Genomic DNA, 19,616 nt, shown 5'->3' on the forward strand with positions numbered 1-19,616 from the left:
GGGGGTGAGCCAAGGTGCGCATGCGCGCGAGGAGCCGGAAGGGGAGAGGGAAGGAGCGGAGGGTGCGCATGCGCTATGGGGATGGGGACGGGAGGGGGAGCGCGGGGCGGGGCTATGGAAACGAAGGGGGCGTGGTTTGTGCAAAAGGGGGCGTGGCCACGGCCTCCCAGTGAGTTTTGGTAGGCCCTACAGGAGCCTCCTGTGTTTACATAGCCCCTACCGGAGCCCCCCGTTTATGTAGGCCCTACAATAACTCGCCACGTTTCTCTACAAAAAGTGTTTATGGAGGCCCTACAAGAACTCCCCGTGTTTACACACATCCCGCGAGGCTCCCCAACGTTTCCGTAGGCCCTACAATAACTCCCCGTGCTGCCGCTCCGAGCCCCCGGCGTTTCTGTAGGCCCTACAAAAACAACAACAACACGCCGCGGTTACAGACGCAGCTCCCGGTGTTTACGTAGGGCCTACAATAACTCCCCTTGTTTACGCCGGCCCTACACTAACCCCAAATGTTTCATACGACGCCCCCAAACGTTTCTGTAGGCCCTACAATAACACACGACACCCCCCAAACCCCAACGCCCCCCCCCGTGTTTCTGTAGGCCCTACAATAACTCAATGTTTACGTGGGCCTTACGAGGCCTCCTGGGGTTTCTGTAGGCCCTACCACAACACCCCCAAGCCCCAGGGCCCCCCCCCCGTGTTTACGGAGGCCCTACCATAACAGCGCCCCCCCCTCCACACGTCCAGGTCGCCGTCGGGGTCCTCAGGGTCTCCGGGGGGGTCACAGGGGTCAGGGCCCCCCGCAGCAGGGCCACCCGCCTGGAACGGGGGGGGGGTCACTGGGGGGACTGGGGGGGGAATTGGGGGACTAGAGGCACTGGGGGGGAACTGGGAGGAACTGGGCACAATGGGGGGCACTGGGGGAAACTGGGAGGGTCACTGGGAGGACTGGGAGGAACTGGGAGGGCACTGGGGAGGGAACTGGGGACACTGGGAGGAACTGGGAGGAACTTGGAGGCACTGGGGGGGCACAGGGGGACACTGGGAGGCAACTGGGAGGACTGGGATAAACTGGGATGAACCGGGGGGGCGTTGGGGCACTGGGGGACACTGGGATGATCTGGGGGGCACTGGGGGGAACTGGACGACTGGGATAAACTGGGATGAACGGGGGGGGGCCACTGGGGAGGGAACTGGGGGCACTGGGGCTCACCGGGGGGGGCTGAGCAGGTAGGGGGGGGGCAGCGCCGCCCGCGCCCCCTCCTCGGCCGCCGACAGCTGCAGGCGGAAGGGGGGGGAGCCCCGAAGGGGGGGGGGGCGCCCCCCCCTCCCCTCCCCCCCCCTCCTTCCACCCTCCCCCTCCCCCTGGGGGGGGGCGCGGGGGGGGCCCCGAGGGAGCGCAGGGAGGGGCCGGGGCCGAGGGCGAAGAGCTCGGAGTGGGGGGGCTGCAGGGGGGGGGCAAAAATGAGGGGGGGCACCCCAAAAATTCCCCCCCCACTAGAGCCCCCCCCCCAGGTCATCAGTGCCCCCCCCAAATGGGGGCAACTCAAAAATGCCCCCCCCAAATGAGCCCCCGCCCCAAAATGGGACCCCCCCCCCAAATTTCCCTCCCATTGCCCCCCCAAAATTGCCCCCCCAAAAGAAACCTCCCCCCCAGACCCACCCCAAAGCCCCCCCCAAAAAAAATCCCCCCCAAATGCCCCCCCCCAATTGGACACCCCCCCCCAAAAAAAAACTCATCCCCCCAATCCCCCCATTACCCCCCCCCCAAATTGCCCCCCCCAAATTGGACCCCCCCCAATAAAATCTCCCCCCCCAATGGCCCCCCCCAAATTGGACCGCCCCAAATTGGACCCCCCCCCCCAAAAAATTGCCCCCCCCAATCCTCACCTTCAGCTGCCCCCCTCGGGGGGGCTCCATGACCGTGACCCCCCGGGGTCCCCCCCCGGGCCGCCCCCCCCCTATTTTGATGCGGGTGGGGCCCAGCGCCCCCCCCCCCCTCCCCCAGCGCCTGCAGCACCCCCGGGGGGTGCAGGTCCCGGTGCAGCAGCGCCAGCACCCGCCGGGGGGGGGCCCTGGGGGGGGGCACAAAAAAAAAAAAAAAAAAAATAATCAAAGGGGGGGGTAAAGGGGAGCCCCCCCGCGGGGAGACCCCCTCCAAACAGCCCAACCCCCCTCAGGGCCCCCCCTTCAATTCTGGGCCCCCCCCCAATTTTTGTGCCCCCCCCAATTCCATGACCCCCCAAGTGCCCCCCCCATTTTAATGCCCCCCCCAGAGCCCCCCCAACTTAATGCCCCCTAAGTGCCCCCCCAATTTAACCCCCTCCAATTTCCTGCCCCCCCCCAATTTTCTGCCCCGCCCCCCCCCATAACCCAGCCGTGCCCCCCCCCCCCAGCTCCATTCCCCCTCAGGTGCCCCCCCAGTTTTACACCCCCCCCAACCCCCCCCCCAATTTCCCCCCCCCCCCACTGACCGGCTGTGCCCCCCCCCCCCCAGCAGCGCCCCCAGGGCCGGGCCGAGGCGGGGGGGGGGCAGGCGCAGCAGGAGCCAGCTCAGGGAGTCCAGGACCAGCGTCTCGGGGGGGGCGAGGGGGGGCCCTTCGGGGGGGGGCCCCACAGGAGTCCCCCCAGCTCCGGGGGCTCCCCGTCCCCCCCCCCGCCCAGCAGCCAGGGGGTCGGCGAAGGCATCGCGAACTGCAGCCTGGGGGGGGCACGGGGGGGTCAGGGGGGTGGGGGGGACTTGGGAGGGGGGGGGTTAGGGGATGGGGGGGTCTGGGGGGGTCCTGGGGGTGTTTGGGGGGTCTTGGGGGGGGTTATGGGGGGTCATGGGGGGGTCAAGGGGGAGTGGGGGGAGGGTCAGGGGGGTGTGGGTGGCCCTGGGGGGGTATTGGGGGTCCTGGGGGGGCTATGGGGGGGCTATGGGGGTGGGGGGGCTATTAGGGGGGCAATAGGGGTCCGGGGGGCTATTTGGGGTCATGTGAGGGCTCCGGGGGGGTTGGGGCCCTATGGGGCCGCTCTCCACCGCTCAGTGACCTCGGGGCTGAGCCCGGCCCCGAATTGCTCCCGCGACACCTCGAGCAGCACCACCAGCACCCGCTCCGCCCTGGGGGGGTGTGGGGGGTGAGCTGGGGGGCCGGGGGGGGGCTCAGCCCCATAACCAGCCCCATAGCGCCCCACAGCCCCCACCCCACCTCTGCACCGCGGCGCTGACGAACGCCCGGAGGAGGCCGCGGCCCTCGCAGGTGGCGCTGTCTGGGGGGGGGACAGGGGTGAGCCCCACAGAACCCCCCCCGACCCCATAACCCCCCCCGGCACCCCATAAGCCCCCCCGGCACCCCATAGCCCACCCCACAGCCCCCAAATCCCCCCCCCCAGCCCCCCAGACCCCATAACCCGCCCCATAGCCCCCCAAATCCCACCCTATAGCCCACCTAGACCCCCCGCCCTGCCCCAAAACCCCCAATAACCCACCCCATAGCGCCCCATAGCCCACCCCACAGCCCCCAAATCTCCCCCACAGCCCCCCAGACCCCATAACCCGCCCCAAAGCCCCCAAATTTCCCTCCCCCCCCCGCACCCTCCAGGAGCAGCAGCCCCTCGGCCCCCCCCCGCCACCAGCGCCTCCAGCATGGCCGCGCCGGGTACGGCGCACGCTGATGACGTCACCGCCCGGCGCCCGGGCGCCGCCATCTTGCGTACGGCACCTGGGCGCCGCCATATTGTGTGTGTCGGGGTGGGGGGGGGGTGGGGGAGGAACAAAATCGCCGGAAACGGGTAAAAGGCACCAAAAAAAAATGTTTATTCCGTACAAAAGCGCTCGCGGGAACGGCCCCGAAAACAGCCAACCCCAAAAATGAGGGGGGGCGCCCCGATATCGGGGGGACGCCCCCCGAATGTGGGGGGGGGGGGGCCCAAATCGAGCGGGGGGGGGAGGGGGAGGGAGTAAAATGGGTGGGGGGGTGCGGCAAAAAGGTGGGGGAGGGGGCCTGAAATGGGGGGTTCCTTAAATTGGGGGGGTCCCAAAACGGTGGGAGGGCTCAAAATGGGTGAGGAGACCCCGACATGAAGGGGAGTCGCGATACGGGGGGAGAATTGTCACACGGGGGGGTTGTATCACAACACGGGGGGGGTCGTATCGTGGAATGAGGGGTCATATCGTGACACGGAGGGGGTTATATCGGGACACGGAGGGGATCATATCACACAATGGGGGGTCATATCGCGCCCGGGGGGGTCATATCGCGGAATGGGGGGTTATATCGCGCCCCGGGGGGGGGTCTCAGACGTACTGGGAGGCGCTGCCGGAGGCTCCGGAGCGCGCGGCCGTGGGGCGGGGGTAGCGCCCCCCCCGCGCCTTGCCCGCCCCCCCCCCGCAGGGGCAGGAGCACATCAGCATCGCCCCGCCCATCAGCGCCAGCGCCGACCCCGCCCACCCCACGAAGAGGGCGGGGCCGAACTCGTACCTGGAAAGGGGGAGGGGCGAGGGGGGTCAGGGGCGGGGCCTGGGCGCGAGGGCCACGCCCCCACGGAGCCCCCCCGAGCCCCGCGGCCCCCACTGAGCCCCCCCAGAGCCCCCCCAAACCCCCATAGACCCCTCCCAGCCCCCCCATTCCCCCTTTACACCCCCTCAGCCCCCTCCCAAACCCCCTCAGACTCCCCCAGCCCCCCCCAAGCCCCCTTACACCCCCTCAGCCCCCCCTTATATCCCCCAGACCCCCCTTAGCCCCCCCCAGCCCCCCCATTCCCCCTTAGCCCCCCCCAGCCCCCCCGACCCACTTGAGGTTGACGGGCACGGTGGCGTCGTAGAAGTTGGTGACGATGCGGTGCCCGTACCACGAGCAGGCCACCAGCGCCAGCAGCCCTGGGGGGGGCACCACGGTGAGACCCCCCCTCACCCCCCCACTGACCCCCCCCGACCCCCCAGGGGGGATCAAGGGGGGGAAGATATCAAAGGGGGGGGGGAAATCCCAAAGGGGGGGGGTCCCAAATACTGGGGGGGGGGGCTAAAGGGGGAGGGGCAGGTCCCGAGGGGGGGGTCAAAGGGAGGGGGAGGGTCCAAAGGGGGGGGGGTCCCAAACGGGGGGGGGGTCCCAAAAGGGGGGGTTGTGAGGGGAGGGGTCCCAAGGGGGGGGTCCCAAGGGGGGGGGTCCCAAGGGGGGGTGTTCAAGGGAGGGCTCCCAAGGGGGGGTCCCAAGGGGGGGTCCCAAGGGGGGGGTCCCAAGGGGGGGGTCCCAAGGGGGGGGTGTTCAAGGGAGGGCTCCCAAGGGGGGGTCCCAAAGGGGGGGGTCCCAAAGGGGGATTCAGGGGGGAAGGTCCCAAAGGGGGGGAGGAGTGAAGGGGAGGGGGATTGAAGGGGGGGTCCCGGGGGGGCACCCACCGGCCAGTATGAAGAGCCCCCCCCCGGCGCCCGCCAGCCGCCCCTTGCGCCTCTCGTCCTCCTCCCCGCAGCGGGTGCAGCTCAGCCCCGGCAGCGCCACCCCCAGCGCCAGGGGGCCCAGCACCGCCGCCAGCACCATCAGCGCCCGCGTGGCCTGCGTCGAGCCTGGGGGGGGCAGGGGGGGTCGGGGGGTCAGGGGGGGTCATGGGGGGGCACTGACCCCGTGGGGACCCCATACGGACCCCACAGAGATAGCCCAGAGACCCCACAGGGACCCCACAGGGACCCCACCATCAGTGCCTGCAGGGCCTGCGTCGAGCCTGGGGGGGTCAGGAGGGGTCGGGGGGGGTCATGGGGGGGCACTGACCCCATGAGGACCCCACAGAGACTCCATCGCCCCCCCCGAGCCCCCCACCCCCACCGCCACCCCCCCAAAGCCCCCAAATCCCCCCCCAATGCCCCCCCAGCCCCCAAACCAGCCCCCCAAACCCCAAAATGGGGTGTGGGGGGGGGCAGGGACACGGGGGGGGGCAGCCCCGCCCCGCCCCCCCCCGGTTTCGCTGAAACCCGCGTTTATTGTCCCCGTGGGGCGCGGCCCCCCCCCGCCCCCCCCCACCCTGCGGGGACAAAGTCCCCCCCCGCCCTTGGGTGCGGCTGGGGGGGGCGGGGGGGGGCAGGGCCCGCGGCCATGGGGTGGCTCCGAGCCCCCCCCGCGCCCCCAACCCCCCCCCGCGCCCCCAAATCCCCCCCCCCATTTGAGGGGGGCGCCCCCTGCCCTGCAGCCCCATAGTCCCCAGTGTCCCCAGTACCCCCCCCCCATGGACCCAGTACCCCCAGTAACCCCCCCCCGTCCCCTGATGGCCCCAAATGGCCCCAAAATGCTCCAAAACGCCTCAAAATGCCCCCAAACACCCCTACATTCTCCCACACGCCCCCAAATGCCCCCAAATGCCCCCCAAATGCTCCCAAACGCCCCCTACTCGCTGCGCAGGGCCAGCGGGGGGGTGCAGACCTCGTGCTGCACCCCCCGGCCCTAAATGTCCCCAAATGTCCCTGAACGTCCCCCAGTGACCCCAAAGGCCCCAAAATCCCCGGAAACGGCCCCAAAAACTCACTGGGCAGGGCCAGCAGGAAGTCTCACGCCTTGCCCTGCAGCTGCCCCACGGCCCCAGTGTCCCCGATAATGCCACATCCATAAACAACCCCAAATGCCCTGAAACGCCCTGAAATGCCCCCAAACCCCCCGAAACAGCCCCAAAAAACTCACTGGGCAGGGCCAGCAGGAAGTCGCAGACCTTGTCCTGCACATGCCCCACGGCCCCACATCCCCCCCGTGTCCCCGATGTCCCCAGTACCCCCAGTATCTCCCACATCCCCCAACGCCCCCAAGCCCCCCAAAATGACCCCAAAACTCACTGGGCAGGGCCAGCAGGGAGTCGTAGATCTTGCACTGCAGCTGCCCGGTGCTCTGGCTGGCGCAGCTCATCCACAGCCCCTGGTAGGTGGCCACGGCGGTGATGATGCTGTCCCCAGCGTAGGTACTGGTTTGCCACTGGGGCAGCGCCGTGGCCGCCAGCAGCGCCCCCCAGCCCGCCAGGGCCAGCGCCAGCCCCAGCGTCTCCAGCCCCGCGTTGGCCATCGCCCCCCCCGACCCTAAAAGAGCTCGGGGGGATTATTTGGGGTGCTAGGGGGTGCTAGGGTGGAGGGGTGGGGTGATGTGGGGTGCTCCGGAGGGGGCTATGGGTTTTTTTGGGGGGTCTCTGGGGTCTTGGGATAGAGTATGGGGTCTTCAGGTTGCCCTATGGGGTCTGGGGATGGCCTATAGGCTCTTTGGGATGCCCTATGGGGTCTTCGGGATGCCCTACAGGTCCGCCAAGGAGCCCTACGAGACCCTAAGGAGCCCTACAGGTCCCTGGGGACGCCCTGTGGGGCCCTAAAGGAGCCCTGGAAGCGCCCCAAGGAGCCCCCAAGGAACCCTAAAGGTCCCTTGGGGCGCCCTATAAGTCCCTCTGGACACCCTATAGCCCCCTATGGGACCCTAAAGCCCCCTATAGGACCCTAAAGCTCCCCTATAGGGCCCCAGAGCAGCCCCACAGCCCCCACGGCCTCGCAGCGCGCCCCAGCCCCCCCGGGTGCGTTACACCTGTATAAACCCCTGGGCGGGGCGCTGACGTCACGGGGAGGGGCGGTGACGTCACGGGGAGGGGGGGCGGGCCCGGGGTCGAGCAAGGGGCAAGGGCGCGGCCGGGCGGGGCCCCCCCCACACCTGGCGGCCCCGGGGCATGATGGGAGCGGGGGGGGGGGATGGGGAGGTGGATCCGCCCCATGGCCTGCCCCATAGCGTGCCCCATAGACAACCCCAGAGTGCCCCATAGATAACCCTATAGATAACCCCATGGGCTGCCCCATAGATAACCCCATAGATAACCCCAGAGTGCCCCACTGATAACCCCGTGCCCCACAGATAACCCCATTGTTTGCCCCTGGGCCCGCCCCATTGACTGCCCCCTGATAACCCCCCCTGATAAGCCCGGGGGCGGGGCCAAAGCTCGGCCTTAGGGTGCGGGGTGGGGTCAGGGGGGGTCAGAGGTCACGGGCGGGGGCTGAGGGGTCAGGGGGAGGTCAGAGGGCACGGCTCGCTCCTCGCCTCCTGGGGGATGCGCCCCACAGCGCCCCATAGAGCCCCTGGTGCCCCATAGCACCCCATGGAGCCCCATAGAACCCCATAGCGCCCCATAGAGCCCCATAGGCCCCATAGCGCCCCACAGCGCCAGCTGGGCGTGACATCACAGCTGTGACGTCACAGGGGACTCCCCCTCTCCCCCACCCCCAACCGGCGCCAGTGACGTCACTGGGCGGGGCCACCCGGGCGGCCGTGACGTCACGCTTCCGGGAATCCCCCCCCCAACCTCCACCACGAGGGAAACCGAAACCGAAACCGGGGGCGGGGCCACTAGGGGGGCGGGACCAGGGATGACCACGCCCCCCCAGCAGCCCGGAGCCATGGGGCTGGGGCTGCTGCTGCTGCTGCTGCCCTGGGGAGGTGGGGGGGGGACATGGGGGGTGGGGGGGCACCGGGGGGGTGGAGATTGGGGGGGGGGGGCACCAGGATGGGGGACACTGGGAGCCACTGGGATTTTTTTGGGGGGGGGCATCAGGATGGGGGGCGTCCTGGGGGGTGTAGTGGTATGGGGGGGGCACATGGGGGGGTAACAGGATGGGGGACACCGGGGGGGGTCACGTGTGTGGGGGGGTGAAGATTTGGGGGGGGGACATTGAAGGAATTAATGGGAGGGGGCACCAAAATTTGGGGGTGGGGGGGGCATGAACGGTAATTGGGGGGCACAGGGAAACTGGGGTGGGGGCAAAATAGGACTTGGGGGGGTTGAGGGGGGGGAATTTGACCCCCCTTCCCCTTTTCTCGCCCCCCCTCCCCCCCCCAGCCCTGGCCAACGTCGGGGGGGGGGCGGGCGCCTGCCGCTGCTCCCTGCGCTGGGTCCCGGGGCCCCCCCCCGGGCAGAAGCTCCCGGAGCTGGCGCCCAAAGTGCAGCGCTGGGGACCCTGCCCCGGGCACATCTGGAGGTGAGACCCCCCCCCCCAAATAACCCCCCCTGATGGGGACCCCCAAATAACCCCCCCAAATACTCCCCCCTCACCCATGACACCCCCCCAAACACCCCCAGAAGGATCCCAAACCCCCTCAGGGACCCCCTAACCCCCCCCCAAGTGTCCCCATAGCCCCCCCCCAAATCCCCTGGGACCCCCCCACGTCATCCCTGCAGAGACCCCAGCCCCACAGCCCCCCCAGCCCCATAAATCCCCCCCCCAGCCCCACAGATCCCCCCCCAGCCCCCCCATCCGCCCGTCGCGCGCCCCCCCCGTGTCCCCCCCCACCCCCGCAGGAAAAAGGGAACTGGAATGGGGAAGGGGGCGGGGCTCTAGGGGTGGGGGGCGGGACCCCAAAAATAGGAAGCGCCCCCCCCCCGGCCCCATAGCGCCCCCCCGTGCCCATAGAACCCTCTCATACCCCATAGAGCCCCCCCTTGTGCCCCATAACCCCCCCCACGCCCCATAGAACCCCCTCATACCCCATAGCAGCTCTTTGTGCCCCACAGAGCCCCCCCATGCCCCAAAGAATCCCCCTGTACCCCATAACCCCATGCCCCATAACCCCCCCACATACCCCACAGAACCCCCCCATGCCCCATAACCCCCCCCCTTACCCCATAACTCCCCCCCCGCCCCCCAGGTTCGAGCTGCCCCCCAGGCTGCAGCTGTGCGGGCTCCATGGGGCGCCGTGGGTCCAGGAGCTGCTGCAGCTGCTGCAGAGCCGGGGGGGGGCCCGGCCCCACAGCGGGGAGGCTGCCCCACATGTGAGGGGCATGGCGACCCCCCCGGCCAGCCCCACAACCAGCACGGGACCCACAACCGGCCCCACAACCACCCCCACAGCCAGCCCCACAAGTGGACCCCCAACCAGCCCCACAACCCCCCCCCTGACGTCCCACACGCCCCCCAGCAGCTCCCGGTGGGCAGCTTTGGGGCTGGCCCCCCAAGTGCTGCCCCCCAAGGGGCTGAGCCCCCTGGCCGTGGGGCTGACTGTGGGGCTGGCCGTGGGGCTGGGGGGGGCCCTGGCTGTGGGGCTGGCATGCTGGGGCAGGGCGCCGAGCCCCCCGGCCCTGCTGCCCGACGGCTGCCCCATAGATGTGGGGCAGGACCCATACTGCCCCATGGATGTGGGGCAGGAGCCGAGCTGCCCCACAGATGCGGGGCCGTGCTGCCCCACAGATGCGGGGCCGTGCTAGGACCACTGCAAGCTGCTGCCCCCCCGCGCCCACCCCACAGACTGAGACCCCCAAGCTGTGGGGCAGGGCGGGGGGGCGGCTGGGCCTTTATTGGTGTCCCCGGCCCCACAATAAACGTCCCCACCGAGCCCCCGAGTCCTCGGCGTGTCCTCCATGTCCCCCCTCCCCAGTACCCCGATGTCCCCGGGGTGCCCCCACGGTGTGCGGGGGCCCCTCTGTGTCCCACAATGTCTCCGATGTCCTCGGGGTGTCCCCGTGTCCCCCCATGTCCCTCGATGTCCCTCAATATCCCCCGCTGTCCCGATATCCTTGTGATGTCCTGACGTCCCCCGATGTCCCCTGCCGTTCCTCGATGTCCTGATGTCCTTGTGGTGTCCCCTGATGTCCCTTGCTGACCCCAAATGTCCCAATGTCCCCTGATGTCCCCGATATCCTCGGGGTCCCCTGGTGTCACCTGCTGTCCCCCGATGTCCCTGACGTCTGTCGATGTCCCTTGGCGTCCCCGATGTCCCGATATCCTCGTGATGCCCCCCAGTGCCCTGATAACCTTGTGCTGTCCCGACGTCCCTCTATGTCCCCCAATATCCTCGATGTCCCCTGCTGTTCCTTGATGTCCCCCAATATCCCACTGTCCCTTGATGTCCCCCGCTGTCCCGATATCCTCGGGGTCCCTCGGTGTCCCCCGCAGTCCCTACGCCTCCAGCAGCTGCTGGCAGCCCCTCTGCAGCTCCCCCAGCCTCCTGCGGGCGTACTCCAGGCGGTTGAGGGCCAGCTGGCAGCCCTTGCGCGCCGCGTAGCTCGAGCCCTCGTGGGGCTGCCCGGTGGCCACCTGGCGACGGGAGGCGAGAGGTCACGGCCCTGCCCCTTCGCCCTTGACCTCCGACCCCGTGACCTCCCCCGTGCCCCCTGACCTGCGTGAGGTAGCGGATCTGCGCCGAGAGCTCGGCCTCCACCTTCAGCACGGCGGCGCCGAACTGCGCGGCCTGGCGCTCCAGCAGCCGCTCGGCCGCCTTCTCCTTCGACAGCTCCAGGATCACCGTGCCTGCGGGGACCCCCGACCTCTGACCCTTGACCCCGCCCCTGACCCGTGACCCCGCCTCACCTCCTGCCTCCCACCCCCCAGGCCTGGCCCAGGCCTGCCCCAAGATGGCCGCCCCCTTGGGTTGCCATGGTGACGGGGCCCCGCCCACACCCCCAGGTTGCCATGGGGATTTAAGCCCCGCCCACAACCCTCCGACCACGCCCTCTCCACTCCCCGGCCCCGCCCACCTCCGTTGCCATGTGCACAGCCCCCCCACCCCCCGGTTGCCATGGAGACGGAAGCCCCGCCCCTCCCCGAGGCTCCGCCCACCCCAGCCCCTCCCCCTCGCCCTTCCCCTCCCCTTGGCCACACCCCTCCCTTAGGCCCCGCCCCCCCAGTCCCCCTCCAACCCCCTTAGGCCCCACGGAGACCGAAGCGCCGCCCCTTCCCCGAGGCCCCGCCCACCGGCGCTCTGCAGCGCGGCCCCGATTTCCCGCTCCAGCTCCTCCAGCGCCCGCAGCCGCTCGTTCGCCACCCCGTAGCCCGCCATGGCCGCGCGCTTCCGCCTCCGCCTCCTCCGCCGGAAGTCCCGCCCCTCCACTTCCGGACCGCGGGGTTGGGGGCGCTCTAGGCGGCGTCTCGCTGCTCCCGCGGTCCTCCCAAAAAGGGGGTGGTGCGGCGTGACGTCACGGGGCTGGCCCCGCCCGGTCACGTGGTGCAGAGCCAGGCCGGTGACGTCACCGCGCGCCCCGCCCTCGGCCCCTCCTCCCCGTGACGTCACCGCGCGGCCCCGCCTCCCCCTCCCCTCGCGCGCGCGGGAAAGGTGGGGGCGTGGCCCGGCGGCCGACGTCATCACGCCGCGCGTCGCCCCCGGGTGACGTCACGGCAAGATGGCGGCGGCGGCGGCGGCGCCCCCCGCGGCGCTGCTCGAGGCCCTCGGGGCGCTCCCGGCGCGGGGGGGGCGGGGGGCGGCGGGGCTGGGCCCGCTCCTGAGGGGGCTGCGGGACTGCGACGGGGCGCAGGTGGGAGAAATGGGGCGAAATCGGGCGAAAACGGGGAAAAAAGGGGGAAAAATGGGGAAAAACGGCGGTAAAATGGGCAAAAGTGGGGGCTTGGGGGGGCAATGAGGGGGATGCGACGGGGCGCAGGTAGGCAAAATGGGGTGAGATCGGGCAAAAACGGGCACAAATGAGAAAAAATGAGGAAAAATGGGCAATAAGGGGGGTAATGGGGGGCTTGGGGGGCTCCTGAGGGGCTGTAATGGGGTGTGGGTGGGGGAAATGGGGAAAAAGGGGAGAAAATGGGGAAAAGGGGAGGAAAATGGGAGGAAAATAGAGGGAAAAGGGAGAAAAAGCGGATAAAATGGGAATGGAAAGGGAAAAATAGAAAATGATGGGAAAGTGGGGAAAATGGGGAGAAAATGGGGAAATGGAGGGAAATTGGGAGAAATTGGGGAAAAATAAAGGGAATGGGGGGAAAGAGAGGTAAAATGGGAAAAAGCATGGAGGAAAATGGGGAGAAAAAAGGAGAAATTGGGAGTGTGGGGGGGAAGCAGGGGGGATTTGTGGAGAAATTGGGGGCAAAAGAGGTGAAATGGGGGAAATTGGGTGGAAGAAGGGGGAAATAGGGAAAAGGGGAGAAGAAGGGAGGGAAATGGGGGCAAATGGAGGGAAAATGGGGGTGGGGAGAGGGGGTGACCCCGTGACCCTCTGACCCCGTGACCCTCTGACCCCCTGACCCCGTGACCTCTGACCTTTGCCCCCAGAGCCCCCAGGCCCTCGGGGGCCTGATCAGCGCGGCCAGCGCCCGCCTGGGCTCCATGAAGACGCGGTGAGTGACAGCTGCCACGGCTAATGGGGCGAGGCCCCGCCCCCTCTGCACCCTCATTGGCTACTGTGCTGCAGGGGGCGGGGCCTGAGGGGCGGGGCAGGCCAATGGGAGTGCGGCGGGACCTGGGGGGGCTGTGGGGGGGGTGGGTGGGGCTGTGGGGGCTCCGCCCCTTTTATGTGGGCGGGGCCTGGTGGTAGCAGCCTATCAGCATGCAGGGGGTGGGTGGGGTTTATGGGGCTCCTCCTCCTTTAAGGGGGCGGGGCCAAGGACCTGCTGTGGGGTTGGAGGAATTAAGGTGGGGGTGGGGCTTGCGGGCTCCTCCCCCTTTGTGGGTGGGCCTTAGAGGCTCCTCCCACTAGAAGTGGGTGGGGCAAAGTGGTATCAGCCAATCAGAACGGGGGAGGGGGTGTGGCCTATCCAAGCCCCTCCCCTTTTAAGCGTGGGGGGGTCCTGGGGAGATGGGGTGGGCTGGGGGGGGCAGGGGCGGGGCTGTGGCTCCTCCCCCTTTGCAGGTGTGTCCCGGAGGCCCCTCCCCCCTTTGGGGGGGCGTGTCCCGCCGTGGCCCCGCCCCCATTGGCCCGTTGCAGGTTCGAGGGGCTGTGCCTGCTGGCCCTGCTGGTGAGCGAGAGCCCCACCGAGCCCTTCCAGCAGCACTGGCCTGGGCTGGCTGCGCGCCCTGCAGCACCTCCTGCAGGTGGGGGGGGCACTGGGGGGACGGGGAGGGTACTGGGGGGTCACTGGGGGGGGTTGGGGGGTCCTGGGGGGGTTGGGGGGATGGGGAAGGGGCTGGGGGTAGCTGGGGGGGGGCTTTGGGGATTCCTGGGGGGGTCCTGAGATAACCCTGGGGGGGGGGGGACACGACACAACCTTTGGGGGGGGGGGCTGAGTGTTTGGGGCTGCGTTGCCCCCCCTGGGCCCCACCAAAACCCTCCCGGTGGGGGCAGTTTGTGGGCCGGGGGGGGGCTCCCCGTTTACCCCCCACCCTCCTTATTTTTTTTCTCCCCCCCCCCCCAGTCTCAGGACCCCCCCCCCACCATGGCGCTGGGGGTGGCGGTGCTGCACCAGCTGCTGCTCTTCTCGGCCCAGCTGCCGGAGCTGGCGCGGGACATCGGCACCAACCACGTCCCCGGGCTGCTCACCTCCCTGCTGGGCCTCAAGGCCGAGGTGGGGGGGCTATGGGGGGCTGGGGGGGGGGCTGCAGGGGGACTTGGGGGGGATTTGGGGGGGGGTTGGGGTCATTGGGGGGGGCTCAGGGGCCTGATATTGGGCCAGGGGGTGCTCGGGGGCCTTATTTTGGGATTGGGGGGGCAAAGTGGGGAGCTGGGGGGCCAACTGGGGGGGCTAAAAACCACAGGGGGGGGCTAAAAGAAAAAGGGAGAAATCCTAAAAAACATAATAGATAAAGTGGGAGGTCTGAAAAAAAGGGAGGGCCTCTAAAAAGTATGGGGGGGTCTAAGAAATATGGGGGGGGGTCTAAAAATCCCCGGGGGGGCCCCCCACTGATGCCCCCCCCCCCAAAGTGCGAGGTGTCGACGCTGGAGGGCATCAAGTCCTGCATGACCTTCTACCCCCGCGCCTGCGGCTCCATGCGGGTTGGTGCCTCCCCCCCCCCAAAAAAAATTTGGGGTCCCCCCCCACACCCAAAACCCTCCGGGGGGGTCCCGTCCTGTAGCCCCCCCCGGTGATTTTGATCTTTGGTTTTGGGGTGAAAAAAGGGGAAATTGGCGGCGTACTTCTTGGCCCGCATCGACTCGGAGTCGCCACAGCTGCAGCAGGTGAGGAGGGGGGCAAAATTTATGGCGGGGGGGCCTAAAATATTTTGGGGGCGGTCCTAAAATATTTGGGAGGGGGGGGTTAAAGTGCTGGGGGAGGGGCACAGAAAATTTTGGGGGGGCTGTTGTGGGTCTGGGGGGTCCTGAGGGGGTTTTAAGAGGTCCTGGGGGGGCTTCTGGGGGGCTTTTAGGGCCTGGGGGGGGGCTATTAGTGTCCAGGGGGGTTGTGGGGGGGGGTGTCTTTTTTTGGGGGGGGGGGCTTTTGGGTGTGTGTGGGGGGGCTCAAAACACCCAAATTCCCTTAGAGCATCCCCTAGGGTTATAGGGCTGGGTTTTTTTTGGGGGGGGGGGGGCTTTAAATGATTGGGGGGGGGCTTTTAGGGCCCGGGGGGGTTATGGGGTGTTTTTTTTTTGGGGGGGGGGGGGGGCAGGAATCCCAAAGCATCCCTTAGGGTTATTAGGGCTAGTTCTTGGGGGGGGGGCTTTAAATGATTTGGGGGGGTCTCTTATGGCTCGGGGGGGTCCAGGGGGGTCTTTTGTTTTGGGGGGGGGGCAGGAGCCCCAAATCCCCTCCCCCCCCCCCTTAGGCTTACAGGGCCGCATCTTGGGGCTGATTTTGAGCCCCGGGGGGGGGTGCCCTGAGGGCCGTGGGGGGGGGGGTTATTTTTTGGGGGGGGTCCTGACGAGCCCCCCCCCGTGCCCCCCCCAGCTGGCGTGCGAGTGCTACGCGCTGCTGCCCGCCCTGGGCCGCGGCTTCGCGCAGGGGCTGCGGCACCGAGAGTGCTGGCGCCAGGAGGTGGGGGGGCTCCTGGGGGCCCTGCGCCGCCTCCTGGGGGGGCTGCTGCCCCCCCCCCACCACGGTACGACACGGGGGGGGGTAAATGGGGCGGTGGGGGGGTAAAAAGGGGATAAAAGGGGGAGAAATGGGGATTGGGGGGGGGGAAGGGGGATTGGGGGGGCATTGGGGGGGTAAAAGGGGGATTGGGGGGGGAAAGGGGGGTAAATGGAGGGCTGGGGGGGGGGATTGGGGGGGTAAATGGGGGGCGGGGGGGGGAAAGGGGGGTAAAAGGGGTCTGGGGGGGGGTCTTGGGGGTCCAAAAAGCAGCCTGGGGGGTGTCAGGGGGCCCTCCCCAAATCCTAACCTTCCCCCCCCTTTTTGTCTCTCCCTCCCCAGAGCCCCCCCCCCAGTGAGGGGCCGGGGGCCGAGCTGCTGCTGCCCCCCCTGGCCGGGGGGGGGGGCAGCGGGGGGGGGACGTGGTGGCCCTGCACCAGCGCTTTGCGGGGCTGGCCCGCGTCCTCACCCTGCTGCTCAGGTACGGCCCCCCCCCCAAAAAAAATGGGGACCCCCCCCAGTCTCAGAGACCCCCCCCAAGTCCCAGAGACCCCTCCCAATTCCATGGGCCCCCCCCAAAACCTGGGACCCCCCCCCGAAATCCCTGAGCCCTTCCCCAAACCCTGGGAGCCCTCCCTAAAACTCCTCCCCCCCCCTCAAATTAGACCCCCCCGAAATCCCAGAGGCCCCCCCCCAAAACCTAGGCCCCCCCCCAAAAAAAAAATCCTGCTCCCTAAATCTCAGCCCCTCCCCCCAAACCTGGGATCCCCCCCCCCAGCCCCCAAATCCCTCCCAAGCAGCGGCCCCCCGGGGTCCCTGCCCCCCCCCCCCGTACCCCCCCTGACGCCGTGCCCCCCCCGTGCCCCCCCCAGCAAGGAGTTCGTGGCGCCGGTGCCGGTGCCGGTGCAGGAGCTGCTGGAGCTGATCTGCAGCGCCCTCAGCGTCACCCCCAAGGCGGCGGTGAGGGGGGGACGGGGGGGGACGGGGGGGCACGGGGGGGTCGTGGAGGGGCACATTGGGGGGGTATGGGGGGGGCGTGGGGAGGGTATGGGGATGTGGGGGGGGGGGACAGGGGGGCGTGGGGGAAATGGGGGGGCACATTGGGGGGGTGTGGGGGGGTCATGGGGGGGGACAGGGGTTGTGGGGGGGGGGCATGGGGACATGGGGGGGGCACGGAGGCCACGTTGGGGACAGGGGGGTGTGGGGGGGGGCACCGTGGGGGGGCGGAGGGGGCTGTGGAGACATGGGGGGGGGCACATGGGGGGGGCGCATGGGGGAGGCACAGGGACATTGGGGGTCCCAGGATCCCCCCGACGCCCCCCCGTGCCCCCCCCAGGGGCTGGCTGGGGGAGGGGCCCCTGCGGGCGCTGCTGCTGCCGTGCACATGGAGGTGCTGGAGCTGCAGCTGCTGGAGGCACTGGTGCTGGCGTGAGTGCTACTGGGAGCACTGGGAGGGGCTGGGGGGGCACTGGGGGGGTGCTGGGGGGAACTGGTGGGGTACTGGGCGCTAACTGGGCACGCTGGGGCCGTACTGGTGTGGTACTGGTTGGTGAGCGGGTATACTGGGAGGTAACTGGTGCCTAACTGGTCTCTAATTGACCATAGCGGGTCCCTAATTAGTCCCTAACTGGTCTCTAACTGGTCCCTATGTGCCCGTACTGCTCTCTAACTGGTCCCTAACTGGTCTCTAACTGGTCCCTGTGTGCCCGTACTGCTCTCTAACTGGTCCCTAACTGGCCGTACTGGTCCCCAACTGCCCATCCTGCTCCCTCACTGCCCGCCCCGCTGCCTGAGCGCCCCCCGGTGCCGTACTGGTGCCTGACTGGTCTGTACTGGTAGGTGCGGGCCCCGCCTGGTGCGCTGGGGGGCGCTGCTGGCCCGGCTGTTCCCGCAGGTGCTGGGCGCCTGGAGCGGGGGGGGGCAGGCCCGCGGCGGGAACAGCGCCAACAGCCGAGCCAGCGCCACCCCCCCCGCGGGGCAGGAGCGGCCCTACGGGTACGGGGGGGGGAAGGGGGGGGGCGGGGGGGGTTATGGGGGGATTTGGGGGGACTTTGGGGGGGTTATGGGGAGTAATGGGGGGGGTTATGGGGGGATTTGGGGGGGTTAGGGGGGGATTTGGGGGGGACTTTGGGGGGGTTATGGGGAGTAATGGGGGGGTTATGGGGGGATTTGGGGGGGCTACAGGGGGGTTACGAGGGGCTTATAAAGGATTTGGGGGGTTTGGGGGGGGTTGTAGGGGATTTGGGGGGAATTTAGGGGGTTCATGGGGGGGCTATGGGGGATTTGGGGGGGGCATTCATCTTCCTGGGGGGGCCCTCCCCATTCCCCCCATTCCCTCTTGCCTCTCGGGGCCAGGTTTGGGGTCCCCCCCCCGATCCCCTTGTGACCCCCTGACCCCCCCGTGACCCCCGTGACCCCCCCGACCCCGTGCCCCCCCAGGGCGGTGCGGTGCCGGCTGTACCGGGTGCTGGAGCTGTGGGTGCGGGTGGCGGGGGCGGCCTCGGGGGTCCTGCAGGGCCACGGCCCCCCCGCGCAGGCGCTGCTGGGGCATCTGCTGGGGGACATCGCCCCCCCCGCTGACGGCACCAAGGTAACGACCCCCCCCCCGGGACCCCCCCCGCGACCCCCCCGCACCCAAAACCCCCAAAATCCTCCCCAAAATGGATTTATGGGACCCCCCCCAATAAGATTTTTGGGACCCCCCCCCCACTCACAGACCGCCCCATAGGACACATGGAACCCCCCCCCAGCACCCTCGGGACCCCCCCTCACCCAGAGACCCCCCCCAGCACCCAAAACCCTCCCCAAAAAAAGGATTTATGGACCCCCCCCCCCATAGGGTTTATGGGACCGGCCCCCCCCCCAGACCTCAATTTGTGCTCCCCACCCCCCCAAAGACCCCCTGGACCCCCCACAGCCCCCCCAAATCCCCACTTACCCCCCATTTGCCCCCCCCAGCCCCCCCCCAAATCCCGCCTTCCCCCCCATTTGCCCCCCCTGACCCTCCCCCATTTGCCCCCCCCAGCTGAAGGCCGACCCCAAGCCCAGCGCCCCCAAACGCCCCAAACTGGGGGACGGGGACGGGGGGGGGCGGGGGGGGGGGGTCCGGGCGGGGACCCCCCCTCGCTGCAGCGCAAAGTGGAGCCCGCGGCCAACAGCGACGTCTGCCTGGCGGCACTGAGAGGTGGGGGGGCACAAAAATTGGGGGGGGGGGCACAGAATTATGGGGGGGGGGCAGAAACTGGGGGGGGGCAGAAATTGGGGGAGGGGGAAATTGGGGGGGTTGGGGGGGAGTTTGGTGTTGGGGGGTGAGGGGGGGGCACCTACAAATTTGGGGGGGGAGGGAATAAAACTGGGGGGGGCTCGGGGGGGGCTCCGTGCGCCCCCGTGACCCCCCCACCCCCCCAGCCCTGCGCCACATCATCCTGACGGGGGGGCCGCTGATCAACGAGGGGGGGGGGCTCATTTTGGGGGGAATTCTGGGGGATTTGGGGCTTTTCATTTTTTCTAACGTAATTTGAGCTCCAAAGTTTGGTTTTTTTGCTTTTCATCTTTTATTTTTGGTTATTTTTTACGTTGCCAATTCTAAAATTTCAAATTCCATTTTTTTATTGTTAAATTGCAAATTTGTGGTTTCTTTTTCTTTTTGTTTTCTCGTTTCCGTTGCAATTTAACTTTAATTTAATTTTCTCGCTTCTACATATTTTCATTTCAAACTTTCAAATTTTACAATTTTCAAATTTCTTTTTTTTTTCAAACACCTAATTCCTTTTTTTCCAATTTCCCTTTTTTTTTTTTCAAATTTCCCTTTTCTTTCAAATTTGTTATTTCCCTTTTTTCCCAATTTCCCTTTATTTTCCAATTCCAAATTCCCCCTTTTTTCCCCAATTCCCCCCTTTTTCCCCCAATCCCCCTTTTTCCCTAATTCCATTTATTTCATAATTTCTAATTCTTTTTCCCCGATCCCTCTTTTTCT

The 19,616-nt window shown here is 68.1% G+C and overlaps 5 protein-coding genes across 8 annotated transcripts; 2 read left to right on the plus strand and 3 right to left on the minus strand.

The window, feature by feature from the left end:
* Positions 1 to 262: 262 nt before the first annotated feature.
* ELP5 (elongator acetyltransferase complex subunit 5) lies at positions 263 to 4,157 on the minus strand (the record flags this gene model as incomplete). The annotated part of the gene is made up of 6 exons (XM_084540607.1): positions 263 to 403; positions 720 to 822; positions 3,026 to 3,106; positions 3,195 to 3,255; positions 3,581 to 3,656; positions 4,086 to 4,157. The coding sequence occupies 6 exons, from the start codon at positions 4,155 to 4,157 to the stop codon at positions 311 to 313; spliced, it is 486 nt and encodes a 161-aa protein (XP_084396733.1). The 3' UTR covers positions 263 to 310.
* Positions 3,779 to 7,491, minus strand: LOC311429514 (claudin-7-like). Of its 2 annotated transcripts, XM_084540605.1 has the most exons (5): positions 6,797 to 7,491; positions 5,381 to 5,545; positions 4,780 to 4,864; positions 4,260 to 4,466; positions 3,779 to 4,219 (listed from the first exon to the last, which is right to left on the minus strand). In XM_084540605.1, the coding sequence occupies exons 1-4, from the start codon at positions 7,017 to 7,019 to the stop codon at positions 4,283 to 4,285; spliced, it is 657 nt and encodes a 218-aa protein (XP_084396731.1). In that variant the 5' UTR covers positions 7,020 to 7,491; the 3' UTR covers positions 3,779 to 4,219; positions 4,260 to 4,282. The 2 variants fall into 2 exon arrangements, with proteins under 2 accessions (XP_084396731.1, XP_084396730.1); XM_084540604.1 differs by having other exon boundaries at positions 3,779 to 4,466.
* Positions 7,492 to 8,003: 512 nt separating this feature from the next.
* Positions 8,004 to 10,313, plus strand: CXCL16 (C-X-C motif chemokine ligand 16). The gene is made up of 3 exons (XM_084540603.1): positions 8,004 to 8,423; positions 8,824 to 8,962; positions 9,630 to 10,313. The coding sequence occupies exons 1-3, from the start codon at positions 8,354 to 8,356 to the stop codon at positions 10,183 to 10,185; spliced, it is 765 nt and encodes a 254-aa protein (XP_084396729.1). The 5' UTR covers positions 8,004 to 8,353; the 3' UTR covers positions 10,186 to 10,313.
* On the minus strand, positions 10,255 to 11,818 carry MED11 (mediator complex subunit 11). Its single transcript, XM_084540606.1, has 3 exons — positions 11,672 to 11,818; positions 11,097 to 11,227; positions 10,255 to 11,014 (listed from the first exon to the last, which is right to left on the minus strand). The coding sequence occupies exons 1-3, from the start codon at positions 11,754 to 11,756 to the stop codon at positions 10,877 to 10,879; spliced, it is 354 nt and encodes a 117-aa protein (XP_084396732.1). The 5' UTR covers positions 11,757 to 11,818; the 3' UTR covers positions 10,255 to 10,876.
* Positions 11,819 to 11,983: 165 nt separating this feature from the next.
* Positions 11,984 to 19,112, plus strand: PELP1 (proline, glutamate and leucine rich protein 1). Of its 3 annotated transcripts, XM_084540600.1 has the most exons (14): positions 11,984 to 12,228; positions 12,972 to 13,036; positions 13,624 to 13,730; positions 14,051 to 14,200; positions 14,557 to 14,628; positions 14,752 to 14,811; positions 15,518 to 15,668; positions 15,983 to 16,121; positions 16,513 to 16,599; positions 16,977 to 17,068; positions 17,480 to 17,635; positions 18,080 to 18,230; positions 18,666 to 18,824; positions 19,049 to 19,112. In XM_084540600.1, the coding sequence occupies exons 1-13, from the start codon at positions 12,097 to 12,099 to the stop codon at positions 18,819 to 18,821; spliced, it is 1,518 nt and encodes a 505-aa protein (XP_084396726.1). In that variant the 5' UTR covers positions 11,984 to 12,096; the 3' UTR covers positions 18,822 to 18,824; positions 19,049 to 19,112. The 3 variants fall into 3 exon arrangements, with proteins under 3 accessions (XP_084396726.1, XP_084396727.1, XP_084396728.1); XM_084540601.1 differs by lacking the exon at positions 19,049 to 19,112 and having other exon boundaries at positions 11,985 to 12,228; positions 15,518 to 15,685; positions 16,001 to 16,121; positions 18,666 to 18,806; XM_084540602.1 differs by lacking the exon at positions 11,984 to 12,228 and having other exon boundaries at positions 13,003 to 13,036; positions 15,985 to 16,121.
* Positions 19,113 to 19,616: the final 504 nt, after the last annotated feature.

The sequence above is a fragment of the Aythya ferina genome (genome assembly GCF_964211825.1).
Source record: "Aythya ferina genome assembly, contig: HAP1_SCAFFOLD_1282, whole genome shotgun sequence".
In the NCBI taxonomy this organism is placed as follows: Eukaryota; Metazoa; Chordata; class Aves; order Anseriformes; family Anatidae; genus Aythya; species Aythya ferina.